Consider the following 17,366-nt stretch of genomic DNA (forward strand, 5'->3'; position numbering starts at 1 on the left):
GCTGAGTCGGGTTCAGTGCGCAACAAAAATTTGAATTAACTATTTTTTTAACTTTAAAACTACACGATACGGTAAACACGTAACAGAAAAGTACAAAAAATTACCTACAATCCCACTATTCAGAGAAAACCAGGCTAACAATTCGATGTAGCTTTTCTAACTTCGTACTTTATTTTCTAAAGGTGGGCGCCCTCTCCTGTTTTGTAAAAGGAACAACGGAATTCGTACTAGAAGCGACGAGCCGCCAGGGGAGGAGGGCTTTACAGACGCTGGTTCGGGGTCTGGCATTTAAGGACTTGTACTTTAAGGGGTGAAGACAATAGGAAGGGGCGATGACATGATCGCCGCTTTACAGACTAGGAAGTCGAGCCTTCGAGGAGCGACGAGACTTCTCTGTAGGCTCCGCGAAGAAAGGCAGCGGCCGGGAGGATCCAGAAGAGCGGCTACAGCACCCTCAGAAGCCAACCTAGGCGCGGGGAAGCGGGCTCAGGGCCCGCGCAGGCTAGCCCCCGCCAGGGCGAGGCTTTGTGGCGCGACGTCACATTTTCCTGTCTGGCCGCCCATTGGTTCTCCCTTACCGCCCTTTTCCGGGGCAAGTGAAACCAGTCGCAGAGCCGGAAGTGATTCGAGACAGCGGCGGCGTTTGAAGCTGAGCGTTGGCTGCCATTGGAGACGGCCAGCTAATCCATTCAGGCTCCAGCCCGAGCTAGAAGACCCCCGCCCAGAATTCTGGTGGCCTATGGAAGGGAACTGAGTCGGATCACCAAGTATTCCGCGCAGATCTAACGATCAGAGCCACCGAAGCCCGCCGGAACCCCGCCCCCAGGAGTCCGGAAGCCTCGTCTAAGTCAAAGCACCCGAAGGGACCTCCCCGAGGTGGAGCCCGCTGGCCATGGCCGCCCCCCCGGGGGCCGGTCCTGCAGCTCTGCGCTTCGCAGCCGCAGCCAGTTGGGAAGTCGTGCGCGGACGCTGCGTGGAGCATTTCCCGAGAGTACTGGAGTTTCTGCAATCCTTGCGCGCTGCCGCTCCTGGTTTGGTTCGCTACCGGCACCATGAACGCCTGTGCATGGGGCTAAAGGCCAAGGTATTGGAGCAAGTCGGAACGGGAACGGGAGAAAGGGGTGGGATGCGGACCTAACAAGGCCTACACCTTGGGGGTGAGACCGGTTGGAAAAAGGCAGCTTGTCCCGAAGCGGGGATTCTGAGTTTAGTACCGTACAGGTGGTGGTGGAGATGATCCTGCAGGGCCAGCCTTGGGCTCAGGTCCTGAATGCTCTGAATCACCACTTCCCAGAATCTGGACATGTGGTACGGGACCCCAAAGCTGTGAGTAATCCCCAGAACAAGCCTTAACCTGTTGTCCCTCCTGCTGGCTACTGGATCCTGGGGCCCCTAACTTGTCCTCCATATCCTCAACAGACAAAGCAAGATCTGAGGAAGATTTTGGAGGCACAGGAAACTTTTTGTCAGCAGGTGAAGGAGCTGTCAGAGGCTCCTGTGGATTTGGCCTCAAAGCTACAGGTGAGACTGACTGGTTTGGAGGCTATGTGGCTCCCATTTTCTCTGATCCTCTTCTGACCCGCTTCATTCATCCCTGTAGGAACTTGAACAAGAATATGGAGAACACTTTCTGGCTGCCATGGAAAAGCTGTTTTTTGAATATTTGTGTCAGCTGGAAAAAGCACTGCCTACACCGCAGACTGAGCAGGTTTTGTTGGGGCAAAGCACGTAAGGGCAGAGTGTGGGGTGATTGCATCAAGGACTGTTGTCTTCATATGTCTCTCCATGCCCACAGCTTCAGGACGTGCTGAGTTGGATGCAGCCTGGAGTGTCTATCACCTCTTCTCTTGCCACGAGCCAGTATGGTGTGGACATGGGGTGGCCACTTCCAGGTACTAGGAAATTTAGTGCTATAGTGTTTAACATGAGAACTTTTCAGGGAGCCCACTGGAATAGTTACATGGGCCTGAGGCACAAGAAACCAGACTGAGTTATTCTACTATCTCTTCCCTTTATAAGGAGCCTCATTTTCTTTTTCAGAGTGTTCTGTTACCGATTCAGTGAACTTCACAGAACCCATGGAACAGGCTCCTCCTCCGCAACCAAGACCAGCACTCCACAGTCCTCTGCCAAAAGCCAAGCCTGGCCCATACCTTCCTCAGGGACTAGCTTCAAGGAAGCACCCAGAACCTTTAGCTGGCCACCACTTCAACCTGGCCCCTCTAGGCCAGCGAAGAGTCCAGTCGCAGTGGGCACCTGCTCGGGGAGGCCATAAGGAGCGCCCCACAGTCATGCTGTTCCCCTTCAGGAATCTGGGCTCACCAACCCAGGTCATATCTAAGCCTGAAAACAGAGAACATGGGATGCACACAGCAGATCCAGCAGATGCCGTGTGCACACGAGCAGCCTCTGCTGGGAAGTCTAAGAATCCATGCCAGACTCCGGGGGGAAAGGCTCTGAAGGAGAACCCAGTTGACTTGTCTGCCTCAGAGCAGGAGTGAGTGGAACAGAATTCCTTCTCCCCACTAGGAGCACATTCTTTGCCTGCTTTCCCTTCACCCTATTCCTCTTTGCTTGCTCCCACCTCAGGAATTGCTTGGATTGCTCCACGGACCCCCTGAGACTATTATTATCACCTCCTAGGGCCAGGAAGCCAGGTAGGTAGGAAGTCTGAGTCAGGATTGGATCAGACAGCCTCTTCTCTTGGGGACTCTTAAGAGCCTCTGTTCACCTAGAAGGAATAGTTTGATTCTGTTTTCCTTCCTGCAGTGTATTCTCCATCTCTGTGCAGCTCCGTCATTACCATAGGGGACTTGGTTTTAGACTCTGATGAGGAAGAAAATGGCCAGAGGGATGGAAAGGTGAGTAGGAAGGAGCAGAAAGCTGGGGAAGGGGATGGGCAGAGCAAGACTAAGAAATCCACATGCTTCAGGATACAGAGGGCTCGGGGAATGGTTTGGGATGATAGGATCTCCCTGCTCCCTTCCTTACAGGAGACTCTGGAAAACTATCAGAAGACAAAGTTTGACACCCTGATCCCCACCTTCTGTGAATACCTTCCCCCTTCTGGCCCCAGTGCCATGCCTGGCCCTTCCCATGACCATATAGACAGACAGCTCTAGACTCCTATGACAGGACTAAAATGCCCTTTGCACTCTGCCTGTCTCCTGCCTCCTCAGCTCTGCAAGCAGTTTAATGGGAATGAAGTGGAAACCCAGGCTTGGGTTGCCTGACTACATTGCTTAAAATACTTTGTAATGCTTGATAATTAAACTTTGGATTTGTTAGAACACTGTCTTGATGTGAGAGAGGGTAATTAAGGCTTCCATAAGGTCAGCAAAAGTCATTCCTCAGAAACAGAACTGGCCTCTTCAGAAGTGAATCCCTTTGCCTTTTTTTCTTCCCTGGAAAGTATTGTTTAGCTGTGCCCAGATGGTTACCAGGGTTGAGAGCCTGGAAGGGAAATCTCCTTTTGCTATTCTGAAAATACATATGAGTCCTAATGCCAGAATATACTTTGTGAATTCTCATGCTGCCAGAGTATCTGGGGGTGGTGGGACTAGAATGGAGATACTTCATGGGAATAATAGTCATTGCCCTTGACCCCACTGGGTCAGTGCTAACCCTAACCCCACCCACCTTGGAGCAGCACCCAGATGCCTATGCAGAAAGCCCCAGCATCTCTTTACAGTCAGTGGGATCTCTCTTTATTGAGGTATTTCAAATATGTAAACACTTCTGAGATTTTTAGATATTCAAAGGTCCCATTTATAAGACATGATTCTAAAAGCCTGCCTCTTCCAGATCAAGGCTATATAAAACATTTATGTATAATGTCAATCCGCATCTTTTCCTTTTAATACTCTCCAGGATGTTGGGTCCCCAGATTCCCATTTGATTATTTTATGTCATTTTCTCAGACTGTCTTCTTCCTTACTTCCTCCCCAGTGAGTGCCCTGGGCGTTTTGTGTGTGCAGATAGAGAAATATAGAGTTACTGCATGAGCCCTCAGGAGCGAGTCGATAGGAAATGAGAAGTAATACATAGCCGCAGTAGCTGTGATGGGTGAGGAGCCCACTTGAGGGGCCCCGTAGTAGAGTGCTGGAGCCTTGGGAAGGCAGTACTGCTCAGGTCTAGCGCTCATCACTGAAGATTGGATTCACCTGCTGCGTGACTCGGATAAAGGTAGTTCTCCGGCTCAACTCCTTCAGCTTAGCTGCTCCCACATAGGTACATGTAGAGCGAATCCCTCCTAGGATGTCTCGGATGGTATGCTCCACATCCCCTTTAAAGGGAACTTCCACTGTCTTTCCCTCTGAGGCCCTTAGAGTAGGAAACACTTTATTACTTTCTCCTTCTGGATTTTTTAAGCCCAAGGACTTTCCCCAGTCCCTAGCATTGAGCCCTGGTTCATCACTCTTCTCCCAAGAACTGCACCATCGTATCCCAGCAGGCCTGAGTTCTGCCTCCACACTACTTAGTCATGCTCTCCAAGAACCCTCAGTTCCTGGGACTCCACACATACCTGTACTCAGCCACGCCCCCAGCATACTTCTTCATGGCCATTTCAGAACTCATTCCGTAGAAGAGCTTGTACTTCTTGCCATCCCTCTCGATGAGCTCACCACCTGACTCACTGTGCCCAGCCAGCATGCCACCCAGCATCACGAAGTCAGCCCCTGCCCCTGCCAGCATCAAGGAGGGGGGAAAGAGATGAATCTGGCCAAGAAGCCTATGTGGCCACCCTCAAAAGCAACTCACACTGAATTCCCAGTCCTGTCAATGAATCCACCACCTTCCTGCTTCTGTTTCCCTAGCTGACTCACATCCACACAGGCTTGCTCTGCTTGGCTTCTACTCCTCAGGGGGTATGATTTCCCCAAGATTTAAAAAAAAGCCTCTGGAGATTCCTTGCCTGGCTTTTGCTCCCTCCTTTTGCTGTTTTCACCATCTTCTGGTCATTTCATTTTGCTGTATCCAGCTTAACAAGACTCATTTCATGTGTCCCAAGAGCAAAGGTCTCCAACTTTGATATGAGTAAGGATCACCTGGGAAGCTGTGCAAAATGCAGACCTGCAGCCCCATGCCTTAGAGCCTGATTTTGTAGGTCTGGGGTTGAGCTCAGGAATCTACATTGTGCAGCAATCCTGGGGACAGTCAGATGGTTCTGGCCACATTTAGAGAGTCCAAATCAGAGTCTCAGGATGTCCCCTGCTGGCTTGCCTTGGGTGATACCATAGGCTTCAGGGTCACGAGTTCATATTACAAAAGAATCTGAATGGCTTCTGAGCCTCTCCTAGCCTGACCCAAGACCCTCAGAGGTGATTCATCTTTTTTACAGGACCTTCCTTCCATGCCCTAACTCCTTACCAAAAGCCTTGGCCACATCCCCAGGACAGCTGCAGCCTCCATCCTGCAAAGTAAGGAGCATTTCAAACAAACAGCATGGATTTTCCAAGCCCTCTCAGTGATGTCCCAATAGCCCACCTCAAAGCTGACAAGAACCTAGGAGTCCTGGTCCATACCTACCAGAGCCTCCATACCCTGCAGAAAACCCAGCTATTTGGCAGCCTCAGACCCTACCCTGCCCTTGGGCCTTACTGAAATGATGTGGCCTTTGAGGCCATGAGCAGCATCAGCACACTCCATCACTGCACTGAGCTGTGGATACCCCACTCCAGTTTTCTTCCGAGTGGTACACACAGAGCCTAGGAAGAACATGACAAGGGTGAAAGTGAAGTGTTCCACAGGTGTTTGCTACCAAAGGACTAGCCAGTGGCCTCAATGAATCAACTTACCTGGCCCAATTCCCACCTTGATGATGTCAGCCCCAGAGAGGATTAGCTCTTCCACCATCTCTCCTGTTACCACATTCCCTGCCTGAGACAGAGCAATAGAAATAGAGCATTCTCAGGGTCAGAAACAGAGAGGAGATAGCGGGCTCCCATGTAGAGTATGCCTGGACCAATGACTTTCCAACTTTATTACAAAGAAAATGTGCCTAGGTCCCCTCTACTAGGGCTTCTGAGGGCTTCTATGGTAGCCACTTCAGAGGACCCCCACTTCCCACCCATTCCCCTGACACCAAGCTGAGGTAGGGGATAAGTGGCCATTGTCACTGCTGAACTAGGATAAAGCCAAGCTCCAGGGTCCACTTTACTGCCTCGGGCAATAAGTTGCTGTGATCAAAAAGGAGACAGATTGGGCGAGGTGGCTCATACCTGTAATCCTAGCACTTTGGTAGGCTGAGGTGGGAGGATTGCTTGAGCTTAGGAGTTCAAGACCAGCCTGAGCAAGAGCAAGACCCCATCTCTACTAAAAATAGAAAAACTAGCCAGGCATTGTGGCATGGGCCTGTAGTCCCAGCTACTTGGGAAGCTGAGTCAGGAGGATGGCTTGAGCCCAGGAGTTTGAGGTTGCAGTGAGCTATGATAACACCACTGCACTCTACTCGGGGCGACTGAGACTCTGTCTCAAAAAAAAAAAAAGGAGACGGCCTGGCGCGGTGGCTCACGCCTGTAATCCTAGCACTCTGGGAGGCCGAGGCAGGTGGATTGTTTGAGCTCAGGAGTTCAAGACCAGCCTGAGCAAGAGCAAGGCCCCATCTCTACTAAAAAAAATAGAAAGAAATTATCTGGACAACTAAAAATATATAGAAAAAATTAGCCGGGCATGGTGGCGCATGCCTATAGTCCCAGCTACTTGGGAGGCTGAGGCAGTAGGATCACTTGAGCGAGATTGCTGTGAGCTAGGCTAACGCCACGGCACTCACTCTAGCCAGGGCAACAGAGTGAGACTCTGTCTCCAAAAAAAAAAAGGAGACATGAGGTGCCATGAAGGAGCATTCAATAAATCAAAGGGAACTACTAGACCAAGCTCAGATCTGACTTAGAGATTTACCTCCCCTTCCCCAAGAGATCCAAACATGTCCTTAAGCAGTGCTGTCAAAGAACCTCTTTGGCTTCAGGTAACGGGGGAAAACATGGTAATGTAGCCTAAATAACCACCTGCCCAGCTGCATTTACTTTTAAGGACATCCCTCAATGCTGGAAGAAAATGAGGCCTAGTCATCACTCCCCTAAGCTTGTAAAAAACAAAATTGTTTCATGTAACCCCCTTTATGTGATAGTAGCACATGTCCATTTCAGTGAGTAGATGTATATATACCACAGGTATATACAATGCATAAATGTTCCATCATGGTTTGGTGAGTGATGTCAGGGACAGTCAATTTACAAAGACGATGAAACAAGGGTCAGAGATACTGCATGGACCAATAAACAAGCACTTTAAGCTTGGAACCATGGATAATCACCCGGTAACATGATTAAATAGACTAGGAATAGCATATGCAGCAGAGGAGAAATTAATTGATGTAACAAAATGGAGTGGAAGGAGAGAAGTGGACCAACTACAGAATAATAGAAACATACCATGATGGTGTGTTGAGGGAAGCGCTTCCGCACATCCTTTACAAATTCAACAAAGTGTTCAGAGTAGCCATTTGCCACATCCAGGCATATATAGTTCACCTGGGGAATAACTTCCAGGATCTGTTCCAGCTGCTCAAAATCAGAAGAGCCAGTGCCTGAACTGGCAGCAAGATGCTGTGGGAGAAGCAGGGCCGTTAGCATGGGAGGCATTAGACTAGCCTGTGGCATCTCATGTGAGATGATCGGGTGAGCAGCCAACAGAAGTCACTGGTGAGGGTGGTTCCCCAGGAAGCCAAAAAAACATTCTTGGAAAACTGGGATAAAGAAGGGAGCAGGGTAGGCCCAGTGTTACCTCAAGACAGTCAGGATTCTGGCTAGCAAATTCTTGCCATTGCTCGAGGCTGTAGTGCTTATGGACAGCAGTGAAGAGGGAGAACTGGGGAGAAGAAAAAGAACTGTCAAAAAGGAGAAAACTTCAGCCCTCTTGTTATGGGGGGGGTCTATTCCTTGTATCTTGTTCTTATTCTATAAACCTATCTTGTCCTTCCTCAATAAACTTTGTTTCACACTTACCCAAAAAAAAAAAAAAGAGAGAAAACTTCATTAGGGTCTCTTTTTCTAGAAATATACCTTTATACAATTCTGAGGGAGAAAATTTCTGAAGTTTGGAACGAAAGCAACTCAAAGAGGTCAGTGGTTGAGCTGGGATTTGAGTTCAACCATTATTCTCCCTACAAATATCAGTAGGGCTTTTGACCATAAACTAGTACTTGTCAGATATTCCCACCAAAGTACTGAGTGATCCAGATTGTATTTCACCTGCCAGCACATACATTGCTTCTGACTTGAAAGGTGACAAGGACAAGCTGTTAGTCCAGTGGGACAAGCAGCAGACATGGAAGACCATCAGGAGGCTGGTTGGAGCCTGTATTTCTCCACGCTGACTTAGCCCCTCATCCTAAGGTAACCTAGTACTAAACTAATTTATTTTTGCTATCTTCTGGTTCATTTACCAGCAGTAAGTCAGTGGGTCTAGGTGACCGCAAAAGGTAATGCCTTAAGGTTAACAGAGCCGATAAGGTGCTACCCTACCCTTTCTCCTTCTCTACTGGAATAAAGGACAAATTTTCTTGTTGGGGCCAAGCTGAAAAGTCTGTTTCACTCAGTCTATTTCAATCAACCAAGTTCAAGGATATAATAACTCATCGGGCTCATATTCTCTAGCTCAACAAACTGCAAACAATATCCCAGTACTTAGAGAAAGGCGTTCGAAGGCCACTGTGAATGCTGGTGTTTGTGCTTTAAAAGTGCACACATGCAAACAGACAAGAGACAACAGTTGGCCGACAGCACAGATCTGGCAACTGACAAGAAACCCAAGGAAGTCACGTATCAGCCAGCAACAAGGAAGTGCTATATTCAATCAGAGGTCAACATTATCTAGCTAAAGTTGGTATTGAATTCTTTCTCAGCAACATTCTACCATCGACACGCTGATAAACAAAGAAAAATCACTCTAGAAGGTCAGCAGACCTAGGAGATATACTAGCATAGTGTGGCATGATGAGCCTTTATCTGGTTACCGTACCAATCGTAGAAAAAGATGCTTGCTTGCATCCAACCTTTTTATTATTACTGTGAGATTTGGCTCTATCTCTGAAGTCTGATTTCATTAGCAGTCATCAGCAATACTGAAAGCCAGTCTCAACATAAGGAATTAAGACAGTCCCCAATAAGGTTCATGTATTACAGCATGTCTGTTAACTCTACAGTCAGATTCACCATTCCTAAACTCTACTAATTAGGGCAAGCAGACAATAGGCAACAGCAAGATTCCTAAGCAGTTAATGAATGGCTATAGGAATAAAGTAATAAAACCACATAACTATCAACCTCAAATGACAACAGACATTCCACAAAGACACAGCAATCAAAAATGGAAAAAGGAAGATGCAGTCCTCAAGGCTATTGGAGCCACAAACAGTAGCAGAATCCATCAACCAGGGCTACATGGATTAACCAGCAGAGTACACATGTTCTCAGAGTGCCCAGGTAACCATCTACCTTCTCACCTATAAGTATAGAAGCATATAATATTACAGCAGCATCTTCCATTTTCAAATGGAAGATGAACAACCTGTATAAAAGAAAAGCATACTCCATTTGGGGCACATCCCAGAAACTCCCAGGAACCTATGACTTAAGGAAGATGAAGATAATAAAAAGAGAAAAGGGGGCTGGGTGTGGTGGCTCACGCCTGTAATCCTAGCACTTTGGGAGGCTGAGGCAGGAGGATAGCTTGAGCCCAGGAGTTTAAAGTTGCTGTGAGCTAGGCTAAAGCCACGTCACTCTACCCCAGGCGATAAAGCAAGACTCTATCTCAAAAACAACAACAACAAAAAACAGTGAATGCTTAGTGTTGTGAACAGTGGTATGACTGGAGGGAAGCATTTACTTGGGAGGGGATGACCTGGGTCATGGCAAAAGTTGGCAAGGTGCATAAACTGCTAGACAGGACAAAAGGGAAAGGTCTGTTCACACGTTAGAAAAATGGGAGCAAAACTTAGCTTTGAATCTCACCAGTTCAGATGGCCCTTTGAATTTATCAGATAAAGGGGCTTTAACACTAGAAAAGATAGTAAGTCAGAGCATCCTGACTGCTAAGTGTCAGGGAGCTAACTGGGGATGGGGATGGGGATACAGCTGGGCAGTCAGCTGAGCTAACTGGACACCAATGGGGAAGAGGCATAAGATAAGTCCTACCTTACAGAGAACCTTGGCCATCTCAAAGGTGCCCACAGTATCCATATTGGCGGCAATGATGGGGACCCCAGTGTACATCTGCTTTGAGTTCCGAAATGAAAAGGATCTTGTGAGATCCACCTGCAGATATGAACAGGAAACTGAGCATTTCACTCATGCAAAAAACGTACTGCATTAGGACAAGGATCAGGCATCTTTCTCGGTCGTGGCCCATAAGAAGCCTGGGATGAAGAAACAGCAAGTAGAGACGCTGGCTTACCTCACTTCGAGACTTAAGGGTGCTGCGTTTGGGCCTCAACAGGACATCTTTGAAGTCCAGTTTCACATCGTTGTCGATACGAGGCATGGTGGGGACCTAAGGGTAGGAATTAATCTGAGGGCTGGAAGGTAGGAAAAGTCAGAAGGACCAATCTCCCCTTGGGCTTTGACGCCCTCTTCGGGCTGACGGCAGGCAGGGTTCATCTCTGCTCGCTTAAGTTTTGGAAGGTCGGGAACAGGCCGAGGTGTGGGCCCTAAAGCCTGTCGCCCTGATCCGTCCTGTGGTTGCGATTACGCTCGGTGTCTTCATCCCAGGTACTGTTTGTTGGGAAGAAGAACTGGGAAGGGATTGTGAGTGACCCTGAGGGTGCATTCCTTACCCCATTACACTTCCTTCTCCCACCCCTGCAAAGAACAATGGAGTAAGACGCTGATTGAGGGGGCAAATGAATGTGAGGGGTTTCATAACCAGCTTCCGGAATAGCGCTACTCACTTCCTGTTGCCTTGGCCCAGGTGGCAGTTGACCAAAGATCCCCTTGCTTAGCAACTAGCCTCGTGCAGCCCCTCTGAGCCTTGTGGGCCACGCCAACAGATTCCGCTAATTTCGGGCGAGAACGACTACCCCAGGAATTCCAGCTTCCACGGCAGTCTTGCCAGGCCTTCTGGGTAACAGAGTTCAACACACTCACGTTGCCGTTGGATCCGAGGAGCGGGAGACTACAACTCCCAGGTTGGAATAGGGGGGCGGGGGGAGCTGCCCCTTGGCATGATGGGAGAAGTAGTTCGTTCCGCCCCTGCTTTCGGCTAACCCCGGCTCGCGGACTCTGCGACTCGCAGAGGCGTCATCTCCGCTGTAACTAAACTGGCCGCCTTCTTTTTATTTACGACGCCACTGAACCGAAACAGGGGAGCATTCCTGAGCCTTTCAGGAACCCCGTGGAAGGGGGGTGGTGGGGTGGGGCCAGACAGTGACCCGGAAGCAGAAGTGATTCTCACAGACGGAACGCTGGAGAGCGGCAGCAGCGACCGCAGCGGCAGAAGCAGCGATTTATCCGTGTGCAGCCCCAAACTGGAAAGAAGATGCTAATTAAAGTGAAGGTGGGAGCACCTCCAGCCTTGCCCACACTCAGTGGTACTAGGCTGGAAGCTGTGCCTTATGGGAGAAGTGGGGAAGGAAAACCACGCCTTTCCCGATCTTGGAGGGTGCTGACAGCCTTAGGGCCCCGCGCGAGGGGTGATGGGAAATAGGGGGCCCCTGGAGGGCTTTGAGAGCGGGGAACTTGGCCTGCCTGACTACCCAGGGGTCTCTGCCGTCCCTGCTTTCTCTCTAGGATTGTGCCATGACCCAGAAGGAGGCCGATTTTGTCCAAGGTTTCACTGTACTCGAACCCTCGCAGTCATAGAGAAGGCCTAGCAGCAGATTGGCTCTCCTCTCTCTTAGATTCTTGGAATAAGCTCTACTCTTCACTCTTCATGCCCAGGTTATCTGCTTCTCCTAGCCCCTAACATAGGCTGTCTCCAAGCACGGCACTAAAACATTAGCATAGGTAGATTCTTGGAATAAGCTCTGCTCTTCATTCTTCATGCCTAGGTTACCTGCTTCTAGCCCCCTAACATAGGCTGCCTCCAAGCATAGCACTAAAACGTTAGCCTGGGGGAACAGGGGTCTCCCAGGGTCTAGACTATGAGCCTTTATTGGTGTTTACCAAGGTGTAGTATCTCAGCCATCCTTCAGGGACCAAAGCTGGGAGTGTGTTCACTCAGCACTTGCCTTTCTGAGTCAAGCATCCTGGACCAGCCTCGCTTTTTGGCTGAGACAGATTAGTTACCAGTGCCGTAGTTCTTGGCGCCCACCATGTTTCCTTCATCTAGATCTCTTAATGCCTCTGGTTCTTCTTCACCAATTTCTGACAACACTTAATTAGACCTATCTGCTGTTTCCTCTTTATATCTTCAGACAGAGACAAAAAACCTGACACTTGATGCAGCCCAACACTGATTTCTCCTTTTGTAGCTAAGTAAGTCTATCGTTACTTCATCAACTCCTTAGAATATTTACCATACATAATAGTCATCCTTAACCTTCTCTTCTCCAGTCCTTCCAAACCTCCTAGCTAAGGTTTGAGGCCAAACATCATGTTAAAGATCATTGTTTTTCAAACTTAGAGATCAATTTAATAGTTCAATGGGTTGCAAGCAACATTATTTTTAAATGGAAAAAATCGATATACTCCTGGGTAAGAATACTGTTTTGTGAAATTTTTATTTTCAACCCACACTAAAAATTTTACATTATGACCCATAGAGTCACAAAAAATTTACTATGTGTGATATGCTCTGAAATTTTCAATTATATTCTAAATTGTTTTCATAATCCATGGGTGAGTTGAGCCTTGCAGTTTAAAAAATGCTGTTTGAAAAAAAGAAATCAATGCTGTGTATGGAACCGTGAAAAAAAATACTGTATTTTAGATAGGCTTTTCAAACTTCAAAGTGCAGAAGAATCACTTAGTAGTCTTGTTGAAATGCTGATTCTGATTCCGAGAGTCTAGGATACTGCACAAGATTCTGCATTTCTAACAAGCTCCTGAGTGATGCTGATGTCTGGAGAATACACTTTGAATAGCAAGGTTCCAGATTTTGTTCCTTTTTTGAATCCATTTTTATTTAGTACTTCTCTAAAATTGCCAGTCTTCTTTCCTGCAGAACTTACCATTCTGCCTTCAAACAGGTCTCTGTCTTCCATCTCTCTCTCTTTTGTTTGCTACATCTCTATTTATTAAGTAACATATAAAGCAACGAGATAGCTGTTAAATACTATATAAATGATAGGTTTTATTAGGGTTCGTTTATGAATTATTCATTTTTCAATGTCTCTGTGTAGATGACTTCCATACTTTTCTATGATCCTTTGTGATTAAATCTTCATCTCTGTGATTCTAAAATTAAATACATCATCTTCTATCATAAGCCATCTTCCCAATATGCATCTCATAGGTTGATTCCATCAATCTTACCAGGTGACTGGTGTGCAATTCCTTACAGTCAGTGCTCTTTTATAGGACCTGATTTTTCACTTGAAACTTCTTTCTGCTTAATTTTTCTTTCCACTTCCATTACTCTCACTTTGGTCTGGGGAGGTCTCATTAACTTTTACCTTTATTTCTCTGTGATCCCTCCAACCAGGTTTTCCTACTACCATACCCCCTCTAAAGTGTAGAATCTAAACCAAGACATGTACAAAATCATAATGTATAGGTCTTCCTTGAGCTTGTTTTTCATAAGATTTCTGCCTAATTCCAGATCCCGCATTGATTTCCTCATTGCAGATTACTTTGGCAACTGTCTTTACTATGTATGCCCATTTCCCTCATTCTTTTTTTTTTTTTTTTTAAACGAGGCAAGATCTCACTCTCTTGCCTGGGCTAGAGTGTAGTGGCATTATCATAGCTTACTGCAGCCTCAAACTTTTGGGCTCAAGCAGTTTCCTGCCTCTGCCTCCTGAGTAGCTGGAACTATATGCACATGCCACTATGCCCGGCTAATTTTTCTATTTTTTGTAGAGATGGGGTCTTGTTATGTTACCCAGGCTGGTCTTGAACCCCTGGCCTCAAGCAGTCCTCCCACCTTGGCCTCCCAAAGTGCTAGGATTACAGACATGAGCCCCCCACATTCAGACCATGTTTTTTTTTTTTTTTTTGAGACAGAGTCCCACTTTGTTGCCAGGGCTAGAGTGCCGTGGCATCAGCCTAGCTCACAGCAACCTCAAACTCCTGGGCTTAAGCAATCCTTCTGCCTCAGCCTCCTGAGTAGCTGGGACTACAGGCATGTACCACCATGCCTGGCTAATTTTTTATATATATTTTTAGTTGTCCAATTAATTTCTTTGTATTTTTAGTAGAGACAGGATCTGGCTCTTGCTCAGGCTGGTCTCGAACTCCTGAACTCAAATGATCCAGCCACCTCTGACTTCCAGAGTGCTAGGTCGCCATGCCTGGCCAGACCATTTTTTTTAACATACCATAAAATTCACAGTTCTTAAGGGTTCAGTTCAGTGAAGTTTTTTGTTTGTTTGTTTGTTTGTTTTTGTTTTTTGCTTTTTTTGAGACAGAGTCTTGCTCTGTTGCCAGCGCTAGAGTGCCGTGGCGTCAGCCTAGCTCACAGCAACCTCAAACTCCTGGGCTCAAGCAATCCTCCTGCCTCAGCCTTCCTAGTAGCTGGGAATACATACCACGATGCCTGGCTAATTTTTCCATCTTTAATAGAGAGAAGGTCTTGCTCTTGCTCAGGCTGGTCTCAAACTTCTGACCTTGAGCGATCCACCGGCCTCAGCCTCCCAGAGTGCTAGGATTACAGGCGTGAGCCACCGCGCTGGCCTGTTTGTTTTTTTGAGACAGAGTCTCACTCCATTGCCCTGAGTAGAGTGCCATGGCATCAGCCTAGCTCACAGCAACCTCAAACTCCTGGGCTCAAGCAATCCTCCTGCCTCAGCCTTCCTAGTAGCTGGGAATACATACCACGATGCCTGGCTAATTTTTCCATCTTTAATAGAGAGAAGGTCTTGCTCTTGCTCAGGCTGGTCTTGAACTCCTGAGCTTAAGCAATCTTCCCACCTCGGCCTCCCAGAGTGGTAGGATTACAGGCGTGAGCCACCGTACCCGGTCGGGTTCGGTGAGTTTTTAACAATTATATACATTCATGCAACTACAAGATCTAAACATTTTTATTCCTATACCCCAAAAGTTTTAGGTTACTTTTGCTTGTTTTAGAAATTTGTGTAAATAGAATTATACAGTACATAATTGTTGTACCTGGCTTTCTTTCACTCAGCATACTGTCTGTTGTATGTATCGGTAGTTTGTTCCTTCTTATTACTGAATATTATTCCATTGGATGACTATATCACAATTTATTTATCCATTCTCATGTTGATGATGTTCGGATTATTTCCAGTTCCTTTTTTTTTCCTCAGAGACAATGTCTCACTCTGCCTCCTAGCTGGAATGCAGTGGGGAGCGATCATAGCTCACTGCAGCCTTAAACTCCTGGGCTTAAGTGATGCTCCTGCTTCAGCCTCCTGAGTAGGTGGAACTACAGGTGCACCACTGCTCCTGGCTAATTTTTTTTTTTTTTTTTTTTTTTTTGAGGTCTCGCTGTTTTGCCCAGGCTGATCTCACACTCCTGGCCTCAAGTGATCCTCCCGCCTCAGCCTCCAGAGTAGCTGGATTACAGGCAGGCGCAAGCCACCATGTCTGGCAAGATTGGTATGCATTTTAAGTCTCTTTAAATCTGTAGATTCTCCTTTTTCCCATTTTTTTTCTTGTTGAATAAACTAGGTTTTTTGTTCCAGTGAGTTTCCTATGGTTTCAATCTTGTTGATTACATCTCCATGTTGTCTTTTAATATATTCCTCTTTCCTCTGTATTTCTTGTCAAATTAGATCTAGAGGCTTGATTAGTTTTTGTTCATGTGTGAGAAGAATTCATAGATGGTGTTATAGCATGTACTTCTGTCAGATTGTTTTGCTTTCTGATGTTAGTCATTTCCTAGATCCATTATTTCTCTGGGGGTAACAAAATGGGAATACTCTAATTTTATTGTTGCTTCATGCATTCGCTGGAATGCTTGAGCAGTGTCCATATTGGAAGCCATTAGCCACATGTGGCTATTGAGCACTTAAAATGTGGCTAGTGAGACTGAGGAATTGAAATTTTTTTTGTATTTAACTTTAAATTTAAAAGCTGTTATTTGATTTAGTCATTGGAAAACTTTTAAGTGTGATTGGAACCAGTTGGGCATATAAATCTACTTTTTCAAATGAAAATTTACCATCTGAATTTAGGTGTATAAAATACAGGATTTTGAAGGTTTGGCTGGGGTAAAAAAGAACATAGAATATATTAATAATTTTATTTCAGAACTTACCATTCTGCCTTCAAACAGGTCTCTGTCTTCCATCTCTCTCTCTTTTGTTTGCTACATCTCTATTTATTAAGTAACATATAAAGCAACGAGATAGCTGTTAAATACTATATAAATGATAGGTTTTATTAGGGTTCGTTTATGAATTATTCATTTTTCAATGTCTCTGTGTAGATGACTTCCATACTTTTCTATGATCCTTTGTGATTAAATCTTCATCTCTGTGATTCTAAAATTAAATACATCATCTTCTATCATAAGCCATCTTCCCAATATGCATCTCATAGGTTGATTCCATCAATCTTACCAGGTGACTGGTGTGCAATTCCTTACAGTCAGTGCTCTTTTATAGGACCTGATTTTTCACTTGAAACTTCTTTCTGCTTAATTTTTCTTTCCACTTCCATTACTCTCACTTTGGTCTGGGGAGGTCTCATTAACTTTTACCTTTATTTCTCTGTGATCCCTCCAACCAGGTTTTCCTACTACCATACCCCCTCTAAAGTGTAGAATCTAAACCAAGACATGTACAAAATCATAATGTATAGGTCTTCCTTGAGCTTGTTTTTCATAAGATTTCTGCCTAATTCCAGATCCCGCATTGATTTCCTCATTGCAGATTACTTTGGCAACTGTCTTTACTATGTATGCCCATTTCCCTCATTCTTTTTTTTTTTTTTTTTAAACGAGGCAAGATCTCACTCTCTTGCCTGGGCTAGAGTGTAGTGGCATTATCATAGCTTACTGCAGCCTCAAACTTTTGGGCTCAAGCAGTTTCCTGCCTCTGCCTCCTGAGTAGCTGGAACTATATGCACATGCCACTATGCCCGGCTAATTTTTCTATTTTTTGTAGAGATGGGGTCTTGTTATGTTACCCAGGCTGGTCTTGAACCCCTGGCCTCAAGCAGTCCTCCCACCTTGGCCTCCCAAAGTGCTAGGATTACAGACATGAGCCCCCCACATTCAGACCATGTTTTTTTTTTTTTTTT

General features: G+C 46.2%; 3 protein-coding genes across 4 annotated transcripts in view; 2 read left to right on the forward strand and 1 right to left on the reverse strand.

Moving 5' to 3' along the window:
* The first annotated feature begins 640 nt into the window (after positions 1-640).
* Positions 641-3,287, forward strand: TINF2 (TERF1 (TRF1)-interacting nuclear factor 2). 2 transcript variants are annotated; one of them, XM_012647267.1, is made up of 9 exons: positions 641-1,084; positions 1,222-1,326; positions 1,420-1,521; positions 1,601-1,708; positions 1,796-1,892; positions 2,041-2,497; positions 2,590-2,657; positions 2,770-2,861; positions 2,994-3,287. In XM_012647267.1, exons 1-9 carry the CDS (start codon positions 893-895, stop codon positions 3,120-3,122), a joined length of 1,350 nt encoding a protein of 449 aa, XP_012502721.1. In that variant the 5' UTR covers positions 641-892; the 3' UTR covers positions 3,123-3,287. The 2 variants fall into 2 exon arrangements, with proteins under 2 accessions (XP_012502721.1, XP_012502720.1); XM_012647266.1 differs by having other exon boundaries at positions 2,770-3,287.
* A 397-nt stretch (positions 3,288-3,684) lies between these two features.
* Positions 3,685-11,108, reverse strand: GMPR2 (guanosine monophosphate reductase 2). The gene is made up of 10 exons (XM_012647268.1): positions 10,949-11,108; positions 10,456-10,551; positions 10,197-10,316; positions 7,786-7,869; positions 7,434-7,607; positions 5,799-5,880; positions 5,602-5,708; positions 5,371-5,413; positions 4,526-4,685; positions 3,685-4,323 (listed from the first exon to the last, which is right to left on the reverse strand). The coding sequence occupies exons 2-10, from the start codon at positions 10,540-10,542 to the stop codon at positions 4,134-4,136; spliced, it is 1,047 nt and encodes a 348-aa protein (XP_012502722.1). The 5' UTR covers positions 10,543-10,551; positions 10,949-11,108; the 3' UTR covers positions 3,685-4,133.
* Positions 11,109-11,310: 202 nt separating this feature from the next.
* NEDD8 (neural precursor cell expressed, developmentally down-regulated 8) overlaps positions 11,311-17,366 on the forward strand; it is a 13,086-nt gene continuing 7,030 nt past the window's right edge. Inside the window, exon 1 of the mRNA XM_012647272.1 lies at positions 11,311-11,553. Within this exon, the coding sequence (XP_012502726.1) occupies positions 11,536-11,553 (18 nt within the window). The 5' untranslated portion in view covers positions 11,311-11,535. The remainder of the gene's footprint in view (positions 11,554-17,366) is intronic.

The sequence above is a fragment of the Propithecus coquereli genome, unplaced genomic scaffold (genome assembly GCF_000956105.1).
Source record: "Propithecus coquereli isolate 6110/MARCELLA unplaced genomic scaffold, Pcoq_1.0 Scaffold261, whole genome shotgun sequence".
Classification (NCBI taxonomy): domain Eukaryota; kingdom Metazoa; phylum Chordata; class Mammalia; order Primates; family Indriidae; genus Propithecus; species Propithecus coquereli.